Source organism: Oncorhynchus masou, chromosome 24 (genome assembly GCF_036934945.1).
Source record: "Oncorhynchus masou masou isolate Uvic2021 chromosome 24, UVic_Omas_1.1, whole genome shotgun sequence".
Classification (NCBI taxonomy): Eukaryota; Metazoa; Chordata; class Actinopteri; order Salmoniformes; family Salmonidae; genus Oncorhynchus; species Oncorhynchus masou.
The window spans coordinates 43,123,177-43,149,094 of NC_088235.1; the positions used below are offsets into that span (position 1 = coordinate 43,123,177).

Genomic DNA, 25,918 nt, shown 5'->3' on the forward strand with positions numbered 1-25,918 from the left:
ACTTGGGCCGATTCTGGGCAGTCATTCAGTTTGAATCCATGCCGTCTGACACCCGTTTCAGGGCCGATTCAATATGTTCCGGCCTCCCGGAAGAAGGCCGCTTCTGGGCTGATTCCTCATTGCTAGCTGGGGTCTCTCTTTATGTAGTGTTTTGTCACTCTTGTTGTGATGTGTGTTTTGTCTATTTATATTGATTTAAAAAAATAATAATTTAATCTCTTCCCCCGTCTCCGCAAGAGGCCTTTCGCCTTTTGGTAGGCCGTCATTGATCGTAACTGACTTGCCTAGTTAAATAAAAAATATATTTAAAAACAAAAGGGGAAAAAAACTAACATTTTATTTTCGTCCTAATTCTCCCCTATATTAGATATGCGGTGAGAGCTTATGTGAACAGACTGTCTTAAAAGGTTTGACCACGTGGCAAGTGTGTGCATACGGAATAATATGTTGTGGAAGAGTCAGTGGATACCACAGGATGCTGCTTAGGGGAGGGCTCATACTAATGTCTGTTACTAATGGAATGGCATCTGGAGCGGAATAGTATGAAATAGATCCACCTACTCCGCTCCAGTCATTACCACGAGCCTGTTCTCATCAACTAAGGTGCCACCGGTGGTGGATAAACGGTGCTGCAATTGTGGTGGGAACCACATTCCATGAATGTACTGTAAGGGTGAAAGAGGTTGAATTAGCATGAATCCAGGCTGTCCATAAGGTCCCCTATGCAGTGGCAATTTTGTATGTAAATCCTGGTGGAGCAAGGCAAAGCCACTACACGCCGGCAAAGCCACTACACGCCGGCAAAGCCACTACACAGCACAACACTAAACAATACATTAGATGCACATCTTACCACTGCTACACCTGGCTATCAGCGGAGTCTTGTCTGGCAGTGAAACGGTTCATTCAGCCTTACTGCCTTTAAAAAATACATAGCTGATATGGCTGACTTGCATAAACACATGTGTTGGGGGTTAAACCACTGACTATAGCTAAATGTGGTTCATAACAAGCTAACTGTTTCTTAACAAAGCAATTTGTTTTCTCAGCTGTGGTCTTGGTTGTTCTTAGTTCTCAGAAATCCTGTCTGAAATCTGGCTACCTTGTCTTATCGTAGTTTGGTCTAGCTACCTGGCTAATCAAAACTAAAGCATATTTATTGTCTAGCTTCCTTTATTTGCCTGTTCGTTAGCTAGCTAGCTTCCAGATGACTGGTGTTTGATTTAACTATCTAGAGAGGCTAGCTGCTAGACTTTGTACACTGCTGCTACTCTCTGTTTACTATCCATGCATAGTCACTTTACCTATACCTACATTCATGTATTACCTCAATTACCTGGACTAACCGGTGCCCCCGCACATTGACTCTGTAATGGTACCCCCTGTATATAGCCTCCCTACTGTTATTTTATTGTTGCTCCTTACACTTTTCTTTACTTCAGTTTATTATAGTAAATACTTTCTTAAAACACTTTTTATTCTTTTTTTAACTGCATTGTTGATTAAGGACTTGTAAGTTAGCATTTCACTGTAAGGTCTACTGCACCTGTTGTATTCGGTGCATGTGACAAATAACATTTGATTTGATTTATTGATTAACCTCAGCTTGAATACCACCATATAGCTAGCTATATACAGGAGCCTAGGTTTGTTTCCATACACTTATGACTGGCAGCATGGTGCAAGCATCAGTGTTATTCGTATGTAAACACTTTTTACTTTTTTAAATATTCTAGAATAACACATTTTTGGAGAATACACACCAATACAGCACTATGTGAAGATTCAGAGCATGTCTGTATTGCAGTTCTATCAATTATTTATACAATTGGTAGATTTTTTACATGCAAAAAATGCAGTTATTTTGGTGTAATGTTATGTGTAATGTTCGAATAACATTTACAAACAATTTGATATAAATTGTACATTTTAAATCATCACTTGAGAGTATAAAAATCACTATGATGTACAGTGCTTTGCAACCAACAACTTACCGCTGGTTTGGTGCTTGTTCACTGGGACGATTCTAATGGAACATCCTGCCTCGTAAGCAAGCTACGCAAACCAGCCAATAAGATGCCATGTTGAGTAGGTGAAGGCAAGACAAAACTCAAACCAAAAACCCATTGGCTTAACAATAAAGTGGCAAGGGGAATCACCAATATAACCGTGTTACACTGGTAAATATGTCCTTATCCTACTTTCCAACCTTTATATAACACACAGAATGAATTACCAACTGTGAGAAGAGCAGAGGACTAGAGGATTGTCTCTGCAGACAGCATTAGAGGTGGTTGCTGCTACTTTATTGAGAGGAGTTCTGGCGACTCCAAAGTGCTTTCAAAATGAAATTTGACAATGTCCTCTCAGAAATCAATGGATTCGGAAAATTCCAAACAATGATCGTCCTGATTCAGAGCCTCTCTCGCATGACCCTGCCATGTCACTTCTTACTGAATAACTTCATAGCTGCTGTGCCCTCTCACCACTGTGACCTCAGCGCTCTGGATGATGAGGGTGTCTTTGGGAATCTGACCCAGGAGCAGAGACTGACTGTCAGTATTCCAGTACAGGAAGATGGGACTCCAAGCTCCTGCAAGATGTTCCCAGAACCCCAGTTCCACCTCCTGTCCAACTCCAATGACAGTGACCTAGCTACAGTCCCCTGTCAGAATGGATGGGTATATGACAACAGCACCTTCAAATCCACTCTGGCTACAGAGGTAAGTCTCTTCCTTTTCCAGCTATTTTGCTTTCTAGATGGAAAGCATTGAACATGTTGATCACTTTGTAACTGTTCTGTTGTACTCATGACACCAGGGTTATTGTTATGATCTCTTTTAAGTGGGACCTTGTATGCGATAGAAAAGGGATGAACAAAGCGACAGCCACCATTTTCTTCATTGGAGTAATGTGTGGGGCTCCTTTATTTGGTTTCCTCAGTGACAGGTATGTATGCACCATACAGAAAGGACCCTTACTACTTCACACAAACTTGCGTATACACACCAAGGTTATTATAGTAAATGAAAACTGAAAATAAATAAAAAAATTGAAAAATAATTTAGTAAACTGAAAAAAAATGTACAACGAAAAAAAACATTTGAAAAACGTAACTATACTGAAACTATCTATGATGCAGAAAATAACTCAAATAAAAAACATAAGTTATGTTTAGTTTTAGTTGTTTTCATCTAAACTTTGAGCAGAAATCAAATGTTGACGTTTCAAATAGGCCTAGCTTGTACGAGCTATCAGTAGCTAACAGGGAAGAAATTTGAGGGTGTGCATGGAGCATGAATGGGGCAAGCTAGAACAGCTTGTGAAGTTGCTGGAGCCGTTTTCAATCCACATCAACCAACTCCAAACTGACAGCCAGTGTAGTGTCTTCTTAACCTTGAGGCAGACTTGCAGTCAACTACGGTTTCAAAACAGTTGGCACAGGTCCTCCTGAAGTCACTGCGTGAGCGTTTTGCATGCATACTGAATCCTCTGGCACTTCGATCCAACCTCTGCAGCAGCTTGTCTGATGGGCCCAAGTGTGTCTGTGGCACTTCGCTCAATAGAGACAGAGACACTGAGGGAAGCAGTCTTTTTTTCCTTCATCAAATCAGAGAGTACAGCTGTGGAGCAGCAGGTCTGCAGGAAGATGCCAGCACAATGAGTCCAGCAAGCATGTCGACCTCAGTGCTTCATGTTTAATATTACATGAACACATGTTTAATATTACATACAAAATAACATGTCAAATGTGCCATGTCTTCATTCATCTGTTTTTTTCCTTTCTCTATCTGACAGATGAATGTAAAGGTACTTGATTATCCTTGCATCTACTACTAAAGTTAGAAAAGCATTGGATTGGTGGACACATGGGCAAGAAAGTTTCCTTCCACCTTATTTCTTGCACCAGTCTAGGCGCTTATCCTTTCGATCCAAGTCACATTCAGATTGATTTATAATTTAAACCTTACCTTACCAAACCTATCCAGGTCTATGGACCAGGCCCCTCACCTCATGTATTACTGCCCCCCAGTGGCAAGAAGTGACATGCCAAAGAAAACAAACTATAGGCCTACAACACATAAATGAAAATGCTCTGGATAAGAGTGTCTGCTAAATGACTAAACTGTAAATATTAAATCACAAAACTATAATAACCTTGATGCATACAAACAGACAATAACATATGCACTATACCTGCACATGGATTTTGTGTCGAAGATATGCGGTAGTAGAGTAGGGGCCTTGGCAGCAGCTAATGGGGATCCATAATAAATACAAATACAGAAACATTCTAAAACTACTGATGATACTTAAAAAAATGCTGCATAGTTAAAACTATTTGTATTTATTAAGGATCCCAATTCTCTACACCTCTGCTCTTCTTCATAATTAATTCTGTGTGTTATATAAAAGTTGGAAAGTAGGATAAGGACATATTTATCAGCATTGTGTTAACCATTCATTGATCCTAAGCAGAGATAGAGTACCAGCTGATAAAGCGAAAGCTTGATCCCAATAAATGGGATGTTTTCTTCACTTATTCTTAGGCAAGTACCATAAACTTTCACATTAGAGGTGCTGAAGTGATAAATCGGCAACACTTTATTTGGAAAATCCTAAATCGATGTTTGGTTTGTGATGTTCATTAACTCTCAACACCATTTTAACCAACTATCCACTAACACTAACCCTTACTTCAAGCCTATAAACCTTAAAATAATCAGGGGTCCAGCAGCATTAAGCATTAGTTTCTTCTTTTTATTCAGTTTAGTCAGATGATTTCTCAATTTGCATTACGTTTTCCAATCGGTTATGCAGCCAGACATATTTGCCATTCCTTTTGCCTCATCCCTCTCAACCATACAATTTTTCAATTCCTCATCAATCCACAGGGATTTAACTGTTTTCACAGTAAAAAAAATGTAACCGGGTCATGCTTATTAGTAACTAGATTAAGCAATTTCATAAATGTCAAGTGCAGTGTCTGGATCCTCATCACACCATAGACCAACAAATCTTTATTTCATACAACATAGGAATCATTACAAAACTTCTTGCATGACCTCTTATACACTATATTAGGTCCAGACTTTGGTGTTCAATTGAATCCTTTACAGAAATGAAATACTCTGATAGTGTTTAATACCATATTGTTGTGTTTCACTTAGCTGCATTGTGTATAGAAATATGGCAACACTACATTATGATATACTATACTGATAATTGCCTTTATAATATTTTATTTTTCTCTGAACAGATTCGGCCGGAGGGCAATGCTGATGGTGGCTTACCTCGCAACTATGGTGCTTGCTTTTACCAGTGCCTTCTCCACCTCCTATGTCATGTTTTGTATCCTGAGATTTTTCACCGGAGTGACACTATCTGGAATAAGCATAATCTCCATTGTACTCAGTGAGTTAGTCCCTGATTGCGCTTTGTATTGTATCGTGTTATACATATTAAAGTGTTATACAGGTAGCCTAGCAATTAAGAGCGTTGTGCCAGTAACTGAAAGGTCACTGGTTAAAATCCCAGAGCCGACTAAGTGAAAAATCTTGAGCAAGGCACTTAATCTTAATAGCTCCTGTAAATGCTCTTGACAAGAGTGTCTGGTAAAATGTATAATGCTATTATAATCTCCCTCTATAAAAGGTTTTAGACCTCAAGGGAATTGATCTTGGTTCAATTTTGGGTTAAATTCAATACACCGGGAATTCATAAATTATTCATATTAAAAGGTTGATGGTTGATTTAGTGATATATTGCATGACTGAATGATATTTTCTGTTCCTGCTGTAGCTTCTATGAATATTCAACTTGTTCAACATGAACTTTGACTGTAGAGGCACTCTGCAAATTATGTTGAGACAAATCTGAAAGTAAACACTAAAAAATGGTTGCTTGGTATCAACATCAGTTGCTTTACATTAGATGTAAGTATTAGCATAAAAATCGGTGTTTACTTTAACATTCAAATATAATTAATTCCCAACTCTCTTTATTTGACATATCTACAGGTGTGGAATGGTTTGACATTCAACACAGGACATTTGCTGGAGTGATAGTAAGCCTGGATTGGACAGGTGGAAACATGCTGCTAGCTAGCATTGCATACTTTGCGAACGACTGGAGGTGGCTGACCATAGCAGTTACCTCACCTCTTGTCTTGGCTGTCATTACCTGGTGGTACACAACCCATTTTACTTTGATGTTATGTGTTATACCTGGTTTGAGTTCAATGTTAGAACTTGTCCGGTGGTAAAACATGTAAAGGTAAAACTTGTTGAAATGTTTGTGGATGTAATGGTGAAGTCAGACCTTACTATTACTAAGGGTATATATATCTACTAAAGGGAAAGGTTTCTAACAACATAACATTATTATTAGAAACCATCTGGTGGCCTTGCCTGGTGTCAACAGGGATCTGTGCCATTGCAGGTGGCTTCCAGAGTCTGCTAGGTGGCTCTTAGCGAATGGAGAAAAAGAAAAAGCCCATTTCTACCTGGAGAAATGTGCCAAGATGAACAACAGATCCAAGTGTATGGCTGAGATCACACCACAGGTACATTTAATGCTCACATGTGGTATCATGTTAGGATAGCCTTAGTCTCAACAGGGTATCTTTCAATCACAAGTCCTGCTGAGACTGAGACTGTCTGTCACGACTTCCACCGAAGTCTGTTCCTCTCCTTGTTCAGGCAGCGTTCGGCGGTCGACGTCGCCGGTCTTCCAGCCATCGTCAATCCACTTTTCATTTTACATTTGTTTTGTCTTGTTTTCCTACACACCTGGTTTTCATTTCCCTCATTAATTGTTGTATATTTAACCCTCTGTTCCCCCCATGTCTTTGTGGGGAATTGTTTGTTGTAAGTGCTTGTGCACATGTTTACTGGTGAGCGATGGGTGTTGTGCCCATGTTTGTTATTCTTTATGCCGTTTGTTTTGCAGTTAAACTGCTCCTGCTATTACCTAGTTCTGCTCTCCTGCGTGTAACTTCCCTGCCACCAGTTACGCACGCCTTACAGAATTCCCCACCTTGAAAATGGAGTCAGCAGGAGCAGGTGCCCCTGGTATAGGCGTTGAGAAGTGCATCTAGGAGCAAGCAGCAATGATCCACCATCTCGGCACCGCCATGGACCAAGTCGTCCAAACCATGGATTGCTGGGAGAGACAGGGAGTTCATCCAGCGCCTCCACCAGCACAGCCAGGGCATCCACCACTCGTCTCCCCATCACCCGGTCCCAGTGGGATTCGTCTCGCCTGGTCCCAGTGGGATTCGTCTCGACCAGGGTTTCCTATTGCAGCTAGATCTCTACCTGGCAACCGCTCACCCGGCTCCTTCGGGCCGTGAGAGAGTATCCACACTCGTCTTGTGCCTCTCAGGGAAAGCCCTGGAGTGGGCCAATGCCGTGTGGGGAGAAGGAGATGTGGCGATGGACCATTTCGAGGATTTCACCCGCTGTTTCCAGGCAGTCTTCGACCACCCGCCCGAGGGTAGAGCGGCGGGGGAACATCTCTACCATCTGAGGCAGGGGACGAGGAGCGCTCAGGAATTCGCCATGGACCTTCGGACCCTGGCCACCGGCGCATGATGGAACGACAGGGCCCTGATCGACCACTATTGCTGTAATTTGCGCGAGGACGTTCGTCGGGAGATGGCCTGCAGGGACATCACCCTCACCTTCGACCAGCTGGTGGACCTGTCCATTCGGTTGGATAACCTGCTGGCTACCCACGGACGTCCAGAGCAGGGTCTGTCGGGTCCATGTAACTTTTTCTGAGTTTTCCCCGCATTTCCAGCATAAGGCGCTCTTCGATTCAGGCGCGGCTGGGAGTTTTATAGACAGATCGTTCGCCCATAGTTTAGGGAGCCCCATTGTTCCCGTGAATGTGCCCTTCCCCGTTCACACCATAGACAGTTGACCATTGGGGTCAGGGTTGATTAGGGAGGCCACCGCTCCCCTGGGCATGGTGACGCAGGGGGTTCACAAGGAGAGAATCAGTCTCTTCCTCATTGACTCTCCTGCGTTTCCCATGGTGCTAGGCCTACCCTGGTTAGCCTGTCATGACCCCACTGTTTCATGGAAACGGATGGCTCCTTCCTAGGTACTGCTTTTCCACCTCAGGGGTGGAGATGGGGAGTGACCACATTTCAGCCGTGCGTAATTGGCCAACTCCCACCAAGGTAAAGGAGGTGCAGCAGTTTCTAGGGTTTGCCAATTACTTGACTACCGGAGGTTTATCCGGGGGTTTGGTCAGGTAGCGGCTCCCATTACCTCACTACTGAAGGGGGGACTGGTACGTTTGCAGTGGTCGGCTGAGGCGGACAGGGCTTTTGGTCACCTGGGGGCTCCGTTTACCTCGGCTCCTGTGCTGGCTCATCCGGATCCCTCTTTGGCATTAATAGTGGAGGTGGACGCGTCCAAGGCTGGGATAGGAGCCGTGCTCTCTCCGCACTCGGGTACACCACCAAAACTCCGCCTTTGTGCCTTCTTCTCAGTCCGGCGGAGTGAAACTGACGTGGGGGACCGGGAGCTGTTGTCAAGGCTTTGAAGGCGTGGAGACATTGGCTTGAGGGGGCTAAACACCCTTTTCTCATCTGGACTGACCACCGCAATCTGGAGTACATCTGGGCGGTGAGGAGACTGAACCCTCGCCAGGCAAGGTGGGCCATGTTTTTCACCCGTTTTGTTTTCACCCTTTCTTACAGACCATGTTCCCAGAACATGAAGGCAGACACACTGTCCCAGTTATATGACACAGGAGGAGCTGCCCATGGATCCCACCCCATACTCCCGGCCACCTGCCTGGTGGCGCCGGTAGTGTGGGAGCTGGACCCAGACATTGAGCAGGCGCTACATGTAGAGCCCACTCCCCTCCAGTGTCCCGCTGGGTGTCTGTACGTTCCATCTGCTGTCTGTGACCGGCTGATCTATTGGGCCCACACGTCACCCTCCTCTGGTCATCCAGGCATTGGTCGGACGGTGCAATGTCTGAGTGGGAAGTACTGGTGGCTCACTTTGGCTAAGGACATGAGGGTTTATGTTTCCTCCTGCTCGGTGTGCGCCCAGTGTAAGGCTCCTAGGCACCTGTCCAGAGGTAAGCTACACCCCTTACCCGTTCCACAAGGGCCTTGGTCGCACCTGTCGGTGTATTTCCTTACTGATCTTCCTCCTTCACAGGGTAACACCATGATCCTGGTCATTGTGGACCATTTTTCTAAGTCATGCCGTCTCCTCCCTCTGCCCGGCCCTACAGACTGCGGAGGCCTTGTTTACACACGTCTTCCAACACTATGGGGTGCCTGAGGACATAGTGTCTGATCGGGGTCCCCAGTTCACTTTGAGGGTCTGGAGGGCGTTTATAGCATGTCGGGGGTCTCGATCAGCCTTACCTCGGGTTTTCACCCCGAGAGTAACGGGCAGGTGGAGAGAGTTAACCAGGATGTGGGTAGGTTTCTGAGGTCTTATTGCCAGGACCGGCCGGGGGAGTGGGCGGCGTTCGTGCCCTGGGCAGAGATGGCCCAGAACTCGCTCCGCCATTCCTCCACTTATCTCTCCCCCTTCCAGTGTGTTCTGGCTCCTTGGCCTCAGTCAGACCGAGGCTCCTGCGGTAGACAACTGGTTCCGGCGCGCGGAGGGGACATGAGACACCACTCATGTTCACCTTCAGCGCGCCATGCTGCGCTAGAAAGCCAGCGCAGACCGTCACCACAGTGCGGCCCCAGTGTTCGCACCGGGCGACCAGTTCATGCTCTCGACCCGAAAACTGCCTTGCCGGAAGCTTGGTCTACGGTTTGTGGGGGCATTTAAAGTCCTGAGGAGACTGAATGAAGTGAGTTACAGGTTACAGCTTCCCCCCGATTACCGTATTAACCCCTCGTTCAATGTGTCTCTCCTCAGGCCGGTGGTGGCTGGTCTGCTACAGGAGTCTGAGGTGCGGGAGTTTCCTCTGCCCTCTCTGGACATCGAGGGGGCCACGGCGTACTCTGTTCGATCCATACTGGATTCGAGGCGTCGAGTGAGGGGCCTTCAGTACCTCGTGGACTGGGAGGGGTACGGTCCGGAGGAGATGCTGGGTTCCGGGGAGGACGTGTTGGACCCTTCAATGCTGCGGGAGTTCCACCGTCTCCGTCCGGATCGCCCTGCACCTCGCCCTCCGGGTCGTCCCCGAGGCCGGTGTCGGCACGCTGCTGGAGCCGCGCGTCAAGGGGGGGGGGGGTACTGTCACGACTTCCACCGAAGTCGGTTTCTCTCCTTGTCCGGGCGGTGGTCGGCATCGCCGGTCTTCTAGCCATCGTCGATACACTTTTCATTTTCCATTTGTTTTGTCTTGTTTTCATACACACCTGGTTTTCATTTCCCTCATTCATTGTTGTGTATTCAACCCTCTGTTCCCCCCCATGTCTTTGTGGGGAATTGTTTGTAAGTGCACATGTTTACTGGTGTGCGATGGGTGTTGTACCCATGTTTGTTATTCTTTATGCTGTTGGTTTTGCAATTAACTGCTCCGGCTATTACCTAGTTCTGCTCTCGTGTGTGACTTCCCTGCCACCAGTTACGCACCCCTTACACTGTCCTAATATCGACATCATACTCAGAAAATGCTGCTCATTTTAGCATTGCGTGGCTTCATGACAATGGTGACACTAATACCTTATACCAACTAATACCAGGTGAAAACCTATTCTGAGCCATCTTGGTAAGCAAATAAGGTAAACCTAGAAATGCATTGTTGGACAAAGTTTTGCATACAAGCATGCCTTTTTTGGTTGCCCACAGACCCTTACGAATGCAGTAAGAGTTAAAGATGAGGAGAAGAAGTACGGTTTTGTGGACCTTGTGAGAACTCCAAATATAAGGAAACTTGCCATTTGCACAGGAATACTATGGTAAGTAGGGGAAAACACTTTTGGATCTCATCAAGGTCTGATGCCATATAACTAATCTTAAATGCCCTTAAAAGGGAAACTCCACTTAAAAACAATCTTTTAGTATTTTTTTCATTAGTCCACATCATTGGCCACATGCAAAACACATCATCACGGTAATGTGGCCAGTGACACTTTGCTTCTTGAAAGTCCAATATCTTGAAAACTTGACTGCTGACATACAAAACATTTTGGGACTGTGTCAACACTGGACTAATGAAAAATATATATTTTTTGAGTAGAGTTTCCCTTTAATGTTTTCTCTCCAACTTGTCTGGCTATCAAATTTAAAGGAGCAACATGTACTATTTTAGTCATTTCCATTTCTTCAAGGTTCTTAAAGGACACAGAAATAGAAATGCCTAAAATGGCTTAGTACTGCTTCTTACCTTATCATAATCCATTTGACCATCCATTGGGCCATCCACAGGAGGTTGGTGGCACCTTAATTGGGGTGAACGGGCTCGTGGTAATGACTGGAGCGGAATTAGTGGAATGGTATCAAATACATCTAACAAATGGGTTCAAGGTGTTTGATATCATAGGCTATTATTATGAGCCTTTCTCCTATCACCAGCCGCCACTGATTTGGCTCTCGTTGAAGGTGGAAATGTTACATGTATATCCTTTAGAAGTATGTTTGATCTTAAGTTTCTTATTTTCTTCAACCTGTAGGTATGGAGTTGCGTTTACATATTACGGCATCAGCTTGAACATCACTGGGTTTGGCATGAATGTCTACTTCACACAGTTTATATATGCTGCCATCGAGTTGCCTGGAAAGATTATGGTCTATTATTTCTTGAACAAGTTCGGCCGAAAACCTGGACAGGTTGGGACACTGCTTTTGACTGGAATCTGTGTCTTCATCAACATATTTGTTCCTCAAGGTATTTGTTGGTTCCTGAAAGATATTGTTAGCAAATAATAGGTTTTCACTTTACTTACGTTTTACTTACTTACCTCCTTACAATTTGAGTTGCTTGTGGAACGTATGCCATCGGCGCAGTTTGTTTTCTTTGTGCACTTGCGTTTTGAGCCGTGGGGGTATTTTTGAGATGTTAGCCTTAGATTCAGTCATCCATGTTTTCATATTTTCACCTAGGTTTGTGGGTGTTTCGTACCATCGTGGGTCTTTTTGGGAAAGGCCTGTCCGAAGCATCCTTCACAATAATGTTCCTTTATACCACTGAGCTCTACCCAACAGTAGTTCGGTGAGTGACCAATAAACTACTATATCACATAGTGTTCACTTAATGTAATCACCTGTAGTCTTGGTGTGCATTCAGTGAGCTGAAATGTCTTTCACAATGTTGCAGATAGCTCTATTTGTTACATTTCTAACACAACTCCTACTTGACAGACAATCAACTCTGTTCTACACAAAAAATGATATCTAAACGTTCTGTAGTGTTGTTGCCTCCTTATAACACACATTGTTGAAGTGAAGTTTCCCATTTAATTATACTGCCAGATTATCATAATTTTTTTGCAGAGATCTGTCCTCTTTTGAACTCTAAATTACTTTTTTGCTTGGTCCCTCAGGCAGAACGGCGTTGGCTACACCTCTTTTGTGGGTCGGCTCGGCGTGTCCATCGCTCCCCTCATCGCCCTATTGGACGTTGTGTGGGAGCTCCTCCCTGCTGTGATATATGCCTTGGTGGCTGTTGGTACCGGACTAGTGGCTTTGCTCCTCCCAGAAACACTCAATGTTCGCCTGCCAGAGTTCATTGAGGACATAGAAAAACCAAGGTAGAGCAGGAATTGTATTTGGTAATACTGTGTCTAAAGCATCTGTATATGATTGATTGATTATTTATTTAATTTCAGTTTCAGACACCATTTAGTGCCCAGCCCATATGGGCCTATAATATACAATCAAGTGCTTGTGAAGAAAAGGGGAAACAAATACAGTTTATAAAAATAATGCAGTTATATAATGCATTGTAAGACTGGCCATGGGCCTGATTATAAGACATTATAAAGGCTCACACATGCTCATAACAAGTTATAAAGCATTATAAACTGGGTGGTTCGAGCCCTGAATGCTGATTGGCTGAAAAGCCGTGGTATATCAGACCGTCTACCACGGGTATAACAAAAATGTATTTTTACTGCTCTAATTATGTTGGTAACCAGTTTATAATAGCAATAAGGCACCTCGGGGGTTTGTGGTATATTGCCAATATACCATGGTTAAGGGCTGTATCCAGGCACTCCGCATTGCGTCATGCTTAAGAACAGCCCTTTAGCCATGGTATATTGGCAATATACCACACCCCCGTGGGGCCTTATTGCATAACTCTAAACCAGTTAGTTTGAGTCCTGGATGCTGATTGGCTGAACAGCATTTCAGCTATGTGTATATCAGACAATATACCACGGGTATGACAAAGAAATACTTGTTTACTGTTTTATTTACGTTGGTAACCAGTTTATAATAGCAATAAGGCATCTTGTGGGTTTGTGGTATATGCCCAATATACCACGGCTAAGGGTTGTATCCAGGCACTCCACTTCGCGTTGTGCATAAGAACAGCCCTTTGCCATGGTGTTACTGGCCAATATACAACACCCCTTGAACTTTTTTGCTTAATTATACCCATGCCAATGCATAAACTGAATTTTTATGAAGGCTCATGCATGCTTATAACAAGTTATAATGCATTATACCTATGCCAAAGCTTAAACCGATTCTTTACAATGGCTCATAACAAGTCATACTGCATTATACGTATACGCTTTAAGTAAAGGTTACCCATTATTTAATCAGTATTCAGAATTGGACAAATGGCCATGTAATATCTAATTGCACCTTTCACGCTTTGCAGAGCGGAACTGGATGGAGAGAGTGGCAATCCACTGAAGCAAGCTGATGAAAACAAGAATGGAGATGGAACAGTTGAGGTTACATGAATCCACGCAGAGATCCTATTAGATTATAAAAGGATTAGTTATATGTGAATCCATGTCACTCAGAGACAGTAGTTTTCAAGCAAGTGCATGATAGATGGACAGAGCAGAATATCTACCTAGAAGAAATATAATGGATGGACCAAAATGGAAGGATGGACTATTACTTACCTGTTTATTACTTGGTGAAAGATAGATGAATTGTAGCCCATTTTTTTCTTACATGGTCATTATTGAATCTACTGTTTTGTTCTTCATAAATACTGGTGTTTGTGTGTCTTACTATGTGGCTTTGCAATAAATCTGTGTTCTATACATACGTTTCCTGTACTGAGTTATCCTAACTGGGTTAGAACTGGGTTCCTTAAACTCCTGTCACGAGCTGTAACTTGTATTTTGGATAATTCTGACTGTATTGATTTTATTTCCATGCAGTTAAATACCTTTATTGTGGTGGCACGTTCAATAGAACAAAACATTTAAAAAATGGTGATGTGTTTCAGCATATCTAGCCTTCGTCTCATTTCCCGTTGGTCTAAAAACTTGGGTGGGAACAAGCCTGAGTCCCAGCCTGTTGGTGCCATCATGCTGTCAAGTACTTGTCACTCATTGCTATTGGTATGTTTGGCTTGACAATGAGCAATGGAGTTTGAAAAGCACAGACCTCATGTTCCATTCTCTTTTTGAACTGTTCACATATTATTGAATTCCTGAAACTTTGAAATGGTGAAATATTCTTTAGTTGCTCAAGCAACTACTTGCTGTTAATGCATCACCAATTCATGTATATGAAGGCATTCTTTAACAAGCAGAAGTGGTTTATTTAATTTATTTTGCACAGTAAAAGATTGATCTGTTTCGCAAGGTTTAACTAACAATGAGACAGTTGGACCAACAGACAGACAACCTTTAGACTTGGTAAAAGATTATGAAATATTTTCTTGGTTCCAAAGTACGAATATGAATGAGTTTGATTGCTGTGCTTTCAGTATTACAATAAGTCTGTCTGGACCAAGTGGAAGATGAAGTTTGAGCACCTACTCTCGGATATCAATGGATTTGGACAGTTCCAGATTATGATCATTATTATCAGCTTCGTTGCTCGATTCACCCTGCCTTGTCACTTTATGCTGGGTAACTTTATAGCGGTCGTGCCCTCTCACCGCTGTGACCTCAGCACTCTGGATGATGAGGGTGTCTTTGGGAATCTGACCCAGGAGCAGAGACTGACTGTCAGTATTCCAGTACAGGAAGATGGGACTCCAAGCTCCTGCAAGATGTTCCCAGAACCCCAGTTCCACCTCCTGTCCAACTCCAATGACAGTGACCTAGCTACAGTCCCCTGTCAGAATGGATGGGTATATGACAACAGCACCTTCAAATCCACTCTGGCTACAGAGGTAAGCTTTTCTGTCTTTTTGTCACTAGACTATAGGTAATAATGTAGTCAATGAATGTCTCATTGAATAAAAGGCCATGTTGTACTCATTGAATGTCATTCTTCGACCACTACACATGGTTGCATAGAAATGAAGTATTATTTGTTAGTACAAATCTCTACAAATCTCATTGAATATTGTTGCAGTGCTAGCTACTCAATTAAATTATTTCACAAAATGGAAGTAGAGAGGCTGTTCTCTTTTATACGGTACCTTGAATGTGTTGTCTGTTTATTCTTATTTCTACCTCTTACATCAGTGGGACTTGGTGTGTGACCAGAAAGGGCAAAATAAGGCGATAGCCACCATCTTCTTCTTGGGAGTGATGTTCGGAGCAATGACCTTTGGTAGTCTGAGTGACAGGTAAGTTAACAATCATTTATAAATTCATAGACAGTGGATTTTAGAGTCACCTTAAAACAAATCTCTTGTGTACAGACGCACGTAACATATCTGGTATGGTAGTGTCTGTTAACAGAATGTGCGGATGCAATGACTAATGAGGAACCGTCAATGCATCACTGTCAGCATCTTTTGGCTAATAGACCCGCCGGTAACTTGGAAAGAGAGGAGAGTGGAGCTGCCGCGCTGCTTCCCCTCCTCATTCTAGTACATTTCCTAACATGTCTTTCCCCAGATCATATTGGAGCATCTGATGCAATTACTTGAGATTTTAGTTCTGGATTTCCAAGATGACCTAAAACCATGAAGTAGACTGTCTCTGAATGGAAACAAAAAAGTTGTTAAAGGCCCAGTGCAGTCAAAATTAATTTTTTCCTGTTCTTTGCCGCTGATTAAACTAACACCGTAAAAGTGTTAAAAAAAAGGTATTTGTGTTTTTTCCCGGATATACTACATGACCAAAAGTATTTGGGCACCTGCTTGTCTAACATTTTATTCGAAAATCATGGGCATTAATATAGAGTTGGTCCACTCTTTGCTACCATAACAGCCTCCACTCTTCTGGGAAGCCTTTCCACTAGATGTTGGAACATTGCTGCTGGGACTTGCTTCCTTTCAGCCACAAGAGTATTAGTGAGGTTGGGCACTGATGTTTGGTGATTAGGTCTGGCTCGCAATCAGCGTTTCAATTAATCCCAAAGCTGTTCAATGGGGTTGAGCTCAGAACTTTGTCCAGGCCAGTCAAGTTCTTCCACACCAATCTCGACAAACCATTTCTGTATGGACCTCGCTTTGTGCACGGGGGCATTGTCATACTGAAACAGAAAAGGGTCTTCTCCAAACTGTTGCCACAAAGTTGGGAGCACAGAATCATCTAGAATGTCATTGTATGCTGGAGCGTTAAGATTTCCCTTCACTGGAACTAAGGGGTCTAGCGCAAACATTTACATTTACATTTAAGTCATTTAGCAGACGCTCTTATCCAGAGCGACTTACAAATTGGTGAATTCACCTTCTGCAAACCATGTAAAACAGCCCCGTACCATTATTCCTCATCCACCAAACTTTGCAGTTGGCACTATGCATTGGGGCAGGTAACCTACCACTTTGTGGCTGAGCCGCTCGTGCTCCTAGACAGCTGAACGGGGCAGCTCTAGCAGGGCAGAAATTTTACCAATAATTTGTTGGAAAGGTGTCATCCTATGACGGTGCCATGATGAAAGTTAATGAGCTCTTCAGTAAGGCCATTCTACTGCCAATGTTTGTCTGTGGCGACAGCATGGCTGTGTGCTTGATTTTAGACTCCTGTCAGCAACAATTGTGGCTGAAATAGCCGAATCCACTAATTTGAATGGGTGTCCACATACTTTTTTATATATAGTGTAGTTGCTGGTTGAAAATACAACATACACAGGACCTTCTAATCAGCAGGTTTTGCATGGGTGGAGTTGTGGCTTGCGTGGTGACATCACCAGGTGGCAAATTTGTTAATTTACCAATAACAAATATAATTCCAAACCTATAAAAGTTTTCCCCTCAAAATTATTGTTTGAGAAATAATTATATTTCTAAAAAGCATTATTTTCTATATATTTTTTTACTTTAATAGAAAACTGTTTTATGGTACCTAATTGTATTAGGTTTAGTATTTAGAATTTATTTTTTTAGGATCCCCATTCATAGCCATGGGAGTTCTGAGGGTGCTGCAGCACCTTGAAAAATGAGAATATTTATTTATTATTTGTAAAAAAAAGAATACTTGGCCTTTACAAATCTTCCGTCATTTTTTTTTTACAAAAGTAGTGCACTGGACCTTTATTACACCTGTATTCAGGGCTGGTCCTGGCAATTCTGCCACCCTAGGTGAGACAAACATATTGCCCCCTGCAAAACTAGAATACTCAGAGTAAGCAAAATTATGTTGAAAAGACGTCTAAAATCCGTATTTTCCAGACGTTGAAGTTAGGTTCAATTTAGGTTCTGAATGAAAAGTGAAAAGACGATATATATTTTCCAGAAATCAAGGCCGGTTGTGACCACACCAAATCCGAACCAAACATGGGCGTCTATAGTTGAACAAAATCAAGGCTGGTCTAGACTGGACCAAAAACTAACGTCTGTGGGTGTGGAAATCAAGACCGGTCTAGACTGCACCAAACAAAAAGATTGCTGGTCCAGACAGGACCAAAAAAAGACACCCAAAAGTCATTGGTGTCGGTCTGTGCTTACTGGGGTATATCCTAAAGTATATGCCTGCAATGTAATTTTATGAATGCTCATCCATGTCTTAGTCCCACTGTTTCTAAAACAAGATTTTCCATTGGCCTTATTAGTCCTGAGTCCTGTGACTAATCCATATTACATTTCCACCACACTAAACAATTTGGCTGTTTAAGCAATGAATATCATCTACCCAACTTTATCAGGAGTTATCCTGAGCCTATTTGCAATGTGTTTACACAGTGGGAAATGCATAATTATTTTATTTTTCGCTATGGATACAAACTTGAAACCAATGATCATGACAATTTAACCCAAGGGGTGAAACTTCTGGACAGCAGTTTTGAGTAGCCTGATTATCCATTCCATATTGTCCATTTTACTCTACTGTTTTTAGTATATGTGGTTTGTTAACATGTCAGCACATTTTATTTATATGATTAGGCGCCTTATAGGTTATTGTATTTTATCAGAGAAACCTGCATGATGTAAAAAGTGTCTGTCCCATTACTAATACATTTTATCTCCAGCCTGTAAGCTACAGAAAAAGCCACATACTCTTTCTAGTGGGCACTACTTATTACAGGCATCAGCGCTCACCTAAAAAGTCCACATGCCACTGTTGAGAGAAATTGTAATTGTTTTTGGGCAGAATTATGTGAGGTTTTATGTGTTGCTGGAGGTGTGTCTTTGTCAGTTTAGTTCAGAAAATGCCGGCCTCTTCAATCTGCCGGCATAGACGGCAGCGGTCTGGCCTTTCCCGTATTAGCGGACGGATATAGGAAAGGGGGATACTTAGTCAGTTGTACAACTGAATGCCTTTAAGTGAAATGTGTCTTCTGCATTTAGCCCTCTGCAGCTCGGGAGACATTTTTTCTCTCACAAAAGTATTGTATTGAGCCTTTACTACTCCTGTATTATCAGACCGATACAGCCGTATGCAAAAAGAATTGCAGAACCCCCACCAGCAAACATCTTCTCTTGGCTATGTCCCCATTTTTTTATATATTTTTTATTTCACCTTTATTTAACCAGGTAGGCTAGTTAAGATCAAGTTCTCATTTGCAACTGCGACCTGGCCAAGATAAAGTATAGCAATTCGACACATACAACAGCACAGAGTTACACATGGAATAAACAAAACATACAGTCAATAATACAGTAGAAAAAAAGAAAACAAAAAGCCTATATACAGTGTGTGCAAATGAGGTAAGATAAGGGAGTTAAGGCAATAAATAGGCCATGATGGCGAAGTAATTACAATATAGCAATTAAACACTGGAATGGTAGATGTGCAGAAGATGACTGTGCAAGTAGAGATACTGGGGTGCAAAGGAGCAATATAAATAAATAAATACAGTATGGGGATGAGGTAGATAGATGGGCTGTTTACAGATGGGCTTTGTACAGGTGCAGTGATCTGTGAGCTGCTCTGACAGCTGGTGCTTAAAGCTAGTGAGGGAGATATGAGTCTCCAGTTTCAGTGATTTTTGCAGTTCGTTCCAGTCATTGGCAGCAGAGAACTGGAAGGAAAGGCGACCAAAGGAGGAATTGGCTTTAGGGGTGACCAGTGAGATATACCTGCTGGAGCGCGTGCTACGAGTGGGTGCTGCTATGGTGACCAGTGAGGCGGGGCTTCACCGAGCAGAGACTTGTAGATAACCTGTAGCCAGTGGGTTTGGCGACATTAGCTATTGCTGAACCAGCAGCTACACTTCCTGGGGTCCACATGAAACATAAAACATGACATATTACAGAACATCAATAAACACGAACAGCTCAAGGACTGAACTACACACATTTCAAATAATAACAATAGGACCTAGAAAGGTCCTACTAACACAACACTGAGAGAAACAGAGAGACCCATTACTCTATGCCTACATCCTAATACATTCATATATTACATTTTCTTGTTCATATAGTACATTTACATTCAGTAACATCTAGCAGTTACACGCATACATACATCAGTACACATATGCCTATGAGTTATTAGGGTAAGATGGGGGGATTGGAAATTATGAAGACAATTACATTGAGGGAAGCTACAATCTATCTGCAATATTAAAGCTGATCTACCTCCTAAAAAAAGAAAAGAAAGAGCAGAGGCATTGTGCTGTTTTTATTTATTTATTAAAGTACATTTTGCTGTTTGCTTGAGTAATTTGAAATGGGAGTTCCTTGAATTCATTCTGGATTTGGGGCTGTGTAGAGACCCAAACCCCATGTCTGGTGGGGTAAGTTTGTCTGTCAGAGCTATTTCAACACATTAATATTTCTCACATTAACATTTATCTTTCCTCTACTTTGATCCAAGAGAGACTGACAATTTGACATTGATATAAAAACAGCTACATTTGGTCTTTAATATTTTTTAAATCGATCAAATTAAGGGGACATTTGTATTTGTATTCTCTTTACATAAGCTTATCTTATTATATTTCTAATTGAAAGAGGGGAGTTGCCTCACATTACAGAGACAGGAAATAGGCCCCTGCCCTATGGGCCATTCTAGCTCGGAGAAAGTTACTTCATGTAATTAGATATTTTTCTGTTCACTTTATCTTCACATGTTGTCTTTTTTTTCTCTAGGTTTGGTAGGAAGACCATGCTCCTGGTGTCCTATATCTCTGGCATGCTGTTTGGTGTTGCCAGTGCTTTCTCCACCTCCTTCATAATGTTTGCTGTGCTCAGGTTCTTCACTGGGTTCGGCATCACTGGCATCGTCATCATCTCATCAGTACTCAGTGATTATACCCACACACACGCACACAACCACACACACACACACACACACACACACACACACACACGAAGCCCACCCACCACTAGATGAATACAGACAACCCACGTGGTGTCTCAGAGACTATCCTTGACTCATCTGGTGTTGCGTTGTGCCATCCTCAGGTGTGGAATGGGTGGACATTGAGCACAGAAAATTAGTGGGAGTGATTGACAGCCTGTCCTGGACGTTTGGTAACTCCATGATTCCAGCCATAGCCTATTGTGTGAACGACTGGAGACAGCTGACCATAGTGGTCACCTCACCTCTCGTCCTGGCCATACTCACATGGAGGTCAGAGGGAGGGAGGGACTAACGAACAAATTAATGGACAGTTAACAGTTAACAGTTGCTGTGTTATTGTGAATAACATCTTTACCTCCTCCAATAGGTGGATTCCTGAGTCAGCCAGGTGGCTCATAGCCAATGGGAAGTTTGAGAAAGCAAACTTTTATTTGCAACAATGTGCCCAGATTAACCAGAAGCAGGAGTTTGCATCCAAAATTACACCAGAGGTAAGCAATTGCCAGGATAGGATAAGTTTAAGCAATATGGTTATTTAAATTCCTTCACTCTTCCTTCTAGCCTGGTTCCAGATCTGTTTGTGCACAAATCTAATCAAATTGTATTTGCCACATGCGTTAAGTACACCAGGTGTAGATTGTGAAATACTTACTTAACGGAAATGACCAAATAAAAAGGAAATATTAACACAAAATAGTAACACAATAAAATAATAGCAAGGCTACAGTATATACAAGGATGCCGAGTCAATGTGCTTGGGGTACGAGGTAATTGAGGTAACATTTACATGTAGGCAGGGGTAAAAGTGACTAGGCAATCAGGATAGATAATAAACAGAGTAGCAGCAGCATGTGAAGAGTATAAAAGAGTGTGAAAGTGTACGTGTGTGTGGAGTCAATATGGATGTTTGTGTTTTGTATGTGTGAGCATATGTAGTATGTGTTTGTGTATATGTTAGTGTTGGAGTGTCAGTGTAGTATGAGTGGGTAGAGTCCAGTGATTGTGCATAGAGCCAGTGCAAGAGTGTCAGTGGGCCCTGTGTTGAGGGACAGCTTGACGGATGTGTTGTTGCCTACCCTCGCCACCAGGGGGCAGCCCGTCAGGAAGTTGAGGATCCAGTTGCAGAGGGAGATGTTTAGTCCCAGGGTCCTTAGCTTAGTAATGAGCTTGGAGGGTACTATGGTGTTGAACACTGAGCTGTAGTCAACGAACAGAATTCTAACGTTGGTGTTCCTTTTGTCCAGGTGGGAAAGGGCAGTGTGGAGCGCAATAGAGATTGTGTCATATGTGGATCTGTTTGGGTGTTATGCGAATTGGAGTGGGTCTAGGGTGTCTGGGATGATGGTGTTGATGTGAGCCATAACCTTCCTTTCAAAGCATTTCATGGCTGCAGATGTGAGTGCTATGGAGCGATAGTTATTTAGACAGGTTACTTTGGCCTTCTTGTGCACAGGGACTGTCTTGCTAACTCCTATGGTCAGAGTTGGCAAGACAGCACAAATAGATCTAGGACCTGTTTACTTTCCCTCTTAAAGCCTGGGTGGGATTTTTTCCATATTGCTTATGTATATCCAATCTTTTCATATCTATAGGAGCGTCGAGGAGATAAAGTCTAGGGGTTGATTTGAGATTCAGCAACTGATCCGCCTCTGTTCTTCTCGCCACCAGACTCTGTCCAGTATCATTGTGACAGAAAGAAAAGACAGAACCTACTCCTACCTGGACTTGGTCAGGACCCCAAAGATGAGGAGACTGGCTCTACTCACAGGCATAGTGTGGTGAATATCCCCGGTCTCATGATATCTGATACAAGTTGCTTTAGTAAACGCATGTTCATCATGTCTGGCTACACACAATAATGTAGGAATGTATTGATGCTATCAAGTTGGGTAAGATTTCATTTGACCGTTTTGATCTAATATCCACATAAGAGAATATCCTGAAATGTAAATTCAACTTTAAATTAGACTTTTAGCTCACCTCAAACTGTGTCAAAACACATGACATAGCTCTACAATGTTTGACAACACCAACAATGCCAACCTGATTTCTCATCCCAAAGGTACGGTGTGGCTTCAACATATTATGGCATTAGCTTCAACATCACTGGATTTGGGCTCAACATATATCTAACCCAGTTTGTGTATGGTGCCATAGAACTCCCAGTCACACTATCAGTGTACTACCTTCTGGATAAGGTGGGCAGGAGAAACACAGAAGTAGGATCTCTGCTAGGAGCTGGAATCTGTCTCGCTATTAATATTTTCCTACCCAGAGGTGAGTGCTTTTTTTGTGGGGGATCAGGGAGGCGGTCAATTCAAGTCCAGGAGACATCTTATAATGTATTGGAGCTGTCAACTAATACTGCCCTTCCTCTAGTGCAGCACTGACATACTACCTGATTCAACTATAGTTTTCTAAATTGAAGACCATGCTTAGATGAATCAGGTGTGTTAGAGCTGGATTAGAACAGACCCTGGCAGTATCACATCTCTACACGAGTTATCACATCTCTAAAGGAGTTATCACAACTCTACACAAGTTATCATCGAGTTCTGCTGGGGTGTGTTCCAGTCTTTTTCCGTTATTCATGAACTCATCCTAAATATTTAAATATGGTGGGAAACTTAAAGGAAAGGTCATGTCATTCCTCTCCTCCACTTCAGACATGTTTGTTTTAAGGACGGTGGTGGCGATGCTGGGGAAGGGTTGCTCGGCAGCATCCTTCACAACTGTCGTGTTATACAGTTCTGAGCTGTTCCCTACTGTGGTCAGGTAAATCACACGTGTCTCTGATTTAAAGTGTAACTAAAGACAGACAGGTCAAAAATGTGTGTTCTGTATATTTCTCTCTCTCTGTCCTTCAGGCAGAATGGCATGGGCTACAACTCGTCCATGGGTCGCCTGGGGGTTTCTCTGGCCCCTCTCATCCTGCTGCTTGACGAGGTGTGGAGGGACCTTCCGCAGGTCCTCCTCTGCTCCATAGCCCTGCTGACTAGCCTGGTGGCCAGGATGCTGCCTGAGACACGTGACCGCTGTCTACCAGAGACCATTCAGGACATTGAGGACGGGCAGACAGGGTATGATATAGGCTCTGAGATATAGACACTTAGGTTGAGATTCAATCCAAGGTGCGTTAAAGAGCAGCGCACTAGACAGATCACAATGCATCTATTAAAGGCTAAATATGCAGAAATCGCTCCGCCATTGCCTAGTTGCTACAATTCTAAAATACTAGCCTAAACCTAGCAAACCACAATTTCTCAAGCAAGCATTTTGCCAGGGTACAATCTGTAAATTCTTTGCAAATATGGTTATTGATGATTATGAATATCATAGTGTTTTATCAATGACTATGTGTTTATTGTTTTTATGTACAATTCTAGGAAAAGTTTGGCTGGATCCCAAGTTGTGGAAACAACAGAAATCCCTCTAAAATCAAAGGCCAATGATGAGGGGGAAAATTGACACTAAGATATTATTTTTGTAAATATTTTTTATATGCCCAAATGTGCACCAACAACAATTTTCAAACACCTTTTCAAGTAATCACATTGTGTTTGTTCCACATCAAAAACAACATTCAAACCTAGCACTGATTTAATAAAACAAGACACAAGAGAAGCATAATTCATTTTATTCCTCCTATACAAATTCTAATTTTCCACTCAATTGCAATACTGCATTGTCTTATTTAGTAAAGACTCCTTTCTGTTTCATATGAATGAGGAACAAAATATTATCTTTGATAACGTATCATAACTCTTTATGCATTCTTCCTCACCATAACCATTGGCAAATGTATGCAATCAATCTTTACTATAGGATATGAACCTGTTGTTAAATACGTATTTTATAAATCTGTGTGCTTAGCAGGTTGCAAAAGTGATTTAAATATTCGGAAACATTATTACGTTATACAAACAATATGTAAAAATACACACAAAAATACCTCATGTTTATCAGCAAGCGTGTGGTCGGTTCCATTGCAATACCTGTCAATTCAGTCAGTGAATCACTTCAGTCACTCAATTCAGTCACTGAAATTACCCTAATCAAACAGAAACCCCATTCATCTCACTTTTAGTGTGTGGTTAGGACTGGCTGGGTATTTCAGTTTGCTCCATGTCTTCCTTCTCATAGATGTAACAGCCCACCTTGCCGATGTTCACACCTTTTGGTCCATACAGGATGCCGTAGCAAGGGACGTGGCAATAAGGTATCCCTTCATGCTGTAACAAGGGAAACACTTTTTTTTTTTCATTTACATTTTTTAAACTTATTTTGTACATAATGTTTCTGCAACGGTATCTTACGGCAAAAAAGTTATTCTGGATATCAGTTATACTTTTCGTGGCTGTTTATTTACCACAACAGAGAGATGCTGGCACTATGACCGCACTCGGTCAGCTGTATAAGGAAATAAGCAAACAGGAAACCACTCACCCAGAGGCAGTGCTCCTAGTGGCCAGAGATGTTAATGCAGGAAAACTTAAATCAGTTCTACAAAATTTCTATCAACATGTGTGCAACCAGAGGTAAAACAATTGGCGATCACCTGTACTCCACACACACACACGTGTACAAAGCTCTCCCTCGCCCTCCATTTGGTAAATCCAACGACAACTCTATCCTCCTGATTCCTGCTTAAAAGCTCAAATTAAAGCAGGAAGCACCAGTGACTCGGTCTATAAAAAAAGTAGTCAGATGAAGCAGATGCTAAACTACAGGACTGTTTTGTTATCACAGACTGGAATATGTTCCAGGATTCTTCCGATGGCATTGAGGAGTATACCACCTCAGTCACTGGCTTTATCAATAAGTGCATCGAGGACATCGTCCCCACAGTGACTGTACGTACATACCCTAACCAGAAGTCATGGATTACAAGCAACATTCGCACTAAGCTAAAGGATAGAGCTGCCGCTTTCAAGGTCCGGGACTCTAATCCGGAAGTTTACAAGAAATCCTGCTATGCCCTGCAACGAACCATCAAACAGGCAAAGTGTCAATACAGGGCTAAGATTGAATCATACTACTGTACCTTGGCTCCGACGCTCGTCAGATGTGGCAGGGCTTGCAAACGATTACAGACTACAAAGGGAAGCACAGCCGCAAGCTGCCCAGTGACACAAGCCTACCAGACGAGCTAAATCACTTCTATGTATGATTTAATTGACCAACATCAATGCATCTTCAGAT

General features: G+C 42.5%; 3 protein-coding genes across 4 annotated transcripts in view; 2 read left to right on the top strand and 1 right to left on the bottom strand.

Annotated features, from left to right (window-relative positions):
* Window positions 1–2,322: 2,322 nt before the first annotated feature.
* LOC135511611 (solute carrier family 22 member 7-like) lies at window positions 2,323–13,849 on the top strand. Its single transcript, XM_064933096.1, has 10 exons — window positions 2,323–2,723; window positions 2,846–2,949; window positions 5,261–5,415; window positions 6,021–6,189; window positions 6,442–6,565; window positions 10,785–10,894; window positions 11,609–11,823; window positions 12,039–12,147; window positions 12,479–12,685; window positions 13,765–13,849. The coding sequence occupies exons 1-10, from the start codon at window positions 2,346–2,348 to the stop codon at window positions 13,847–13,849; spliced, it is 1,656 nt and encodes a 551-aa protein (XP_064789168.1). The 5' UTR covers window positions 2,323–2,345.
* Window positions 13,850–14,868: 1,019 nt separating this feature from the next.
* LOC135512216 (solute carrier family 22 member 7-like) lies at window positions 14,869–24,277 on the top strand. The gene is made up of 10 exons (XM_064933993.1): window positions 14,869–15,246; window positions 15,545–15,648; window positions 20,503–20,657; window positions 20,818–20,986; window positions 21,084–21,207; window positions 22,385–22,494; window positions 22,779–22,993; window positions 23,383–23,491; window positions 23,584–23,796; window positions 24,103–24,277. Exons 1-10 carry the CDS (start codon window positions 14,869–14,871, stop codon window positions 24,182–24,184), a joined length of 1,659 nt encoding a protein of 552 aa, XP_064790065.1. The 3' UTR covers window positions 24,185–24,277.
* Window positions 24,278–24,337: 60 nt separating this feature from the next.
* LOC135512215 (cysteine-rich protein 2-like) overlaps window positions 24,338–25,918 on the bottom strand; it is a 29,361-nt gene continuing 27,780 nt past the window's right edge. For both annotated transcript variants that reach the window (XM_064933992.1, XM_064933991.1), the window contains exon 7: window positions 24,338–24,948. In XM_064933992.1, the coding sequence (XP_064790064.1) occupies window positions 24,811–24,948 (138 nt within the window). In that variant the 3' untranslated portion in view covers window positions 24,338–24,810. The remainder of the gene's footprint in view (window positions 24,949–25,918) is intronic.

Excerpts from the sequence above, each read along its gene's own strand:
- LOC135511611 (XM_064933096.1), top strand. The coding sequence starts at position 2,346 with ATGAAATTTGACAATGTCCTCTCAGAAATCAATGGATTCGGAAAATTC. Across the intron at positions 2,724-2,845 it reads AATCCACTCTGGCTACAGAG|TGGGACCTTGTATGCGATAG; the intron begins GTAAGTCTCTTC and ends ATCTCTTTTAAG. Across the intron at positions 11,824-12,038 it reads CAACATATTTGTTCCTCAAG|GTTTGTGGGTGTTTCGTACC; the intron begins GTATTTGTTGGT and ends ATTTTCACCTAG.
- LOC135512216 (XM_064933993.1), top strand. The coding sequence starts at position 14,869 with ATGAAGTTTGAGCACCTACTCTCGGATATCAATGGATTTGGACAGTTC. Across the intron at positions 15,649-20,502 it reads TTTGGTAGTCTGAGTGACAG|GTTTGGTAGGAAGACCATGC; the intron begins GTAAGTTAACAA and ends TTTTTTCTCTAG. Across the intron at positions 20,987-21,083 it reads CTGGCCATACTCACATGGAG|GTGGATTCCTGAGTCAGCCA; the intron begins GTCAGAGGGAGG and ends CTCCTCCAATAG.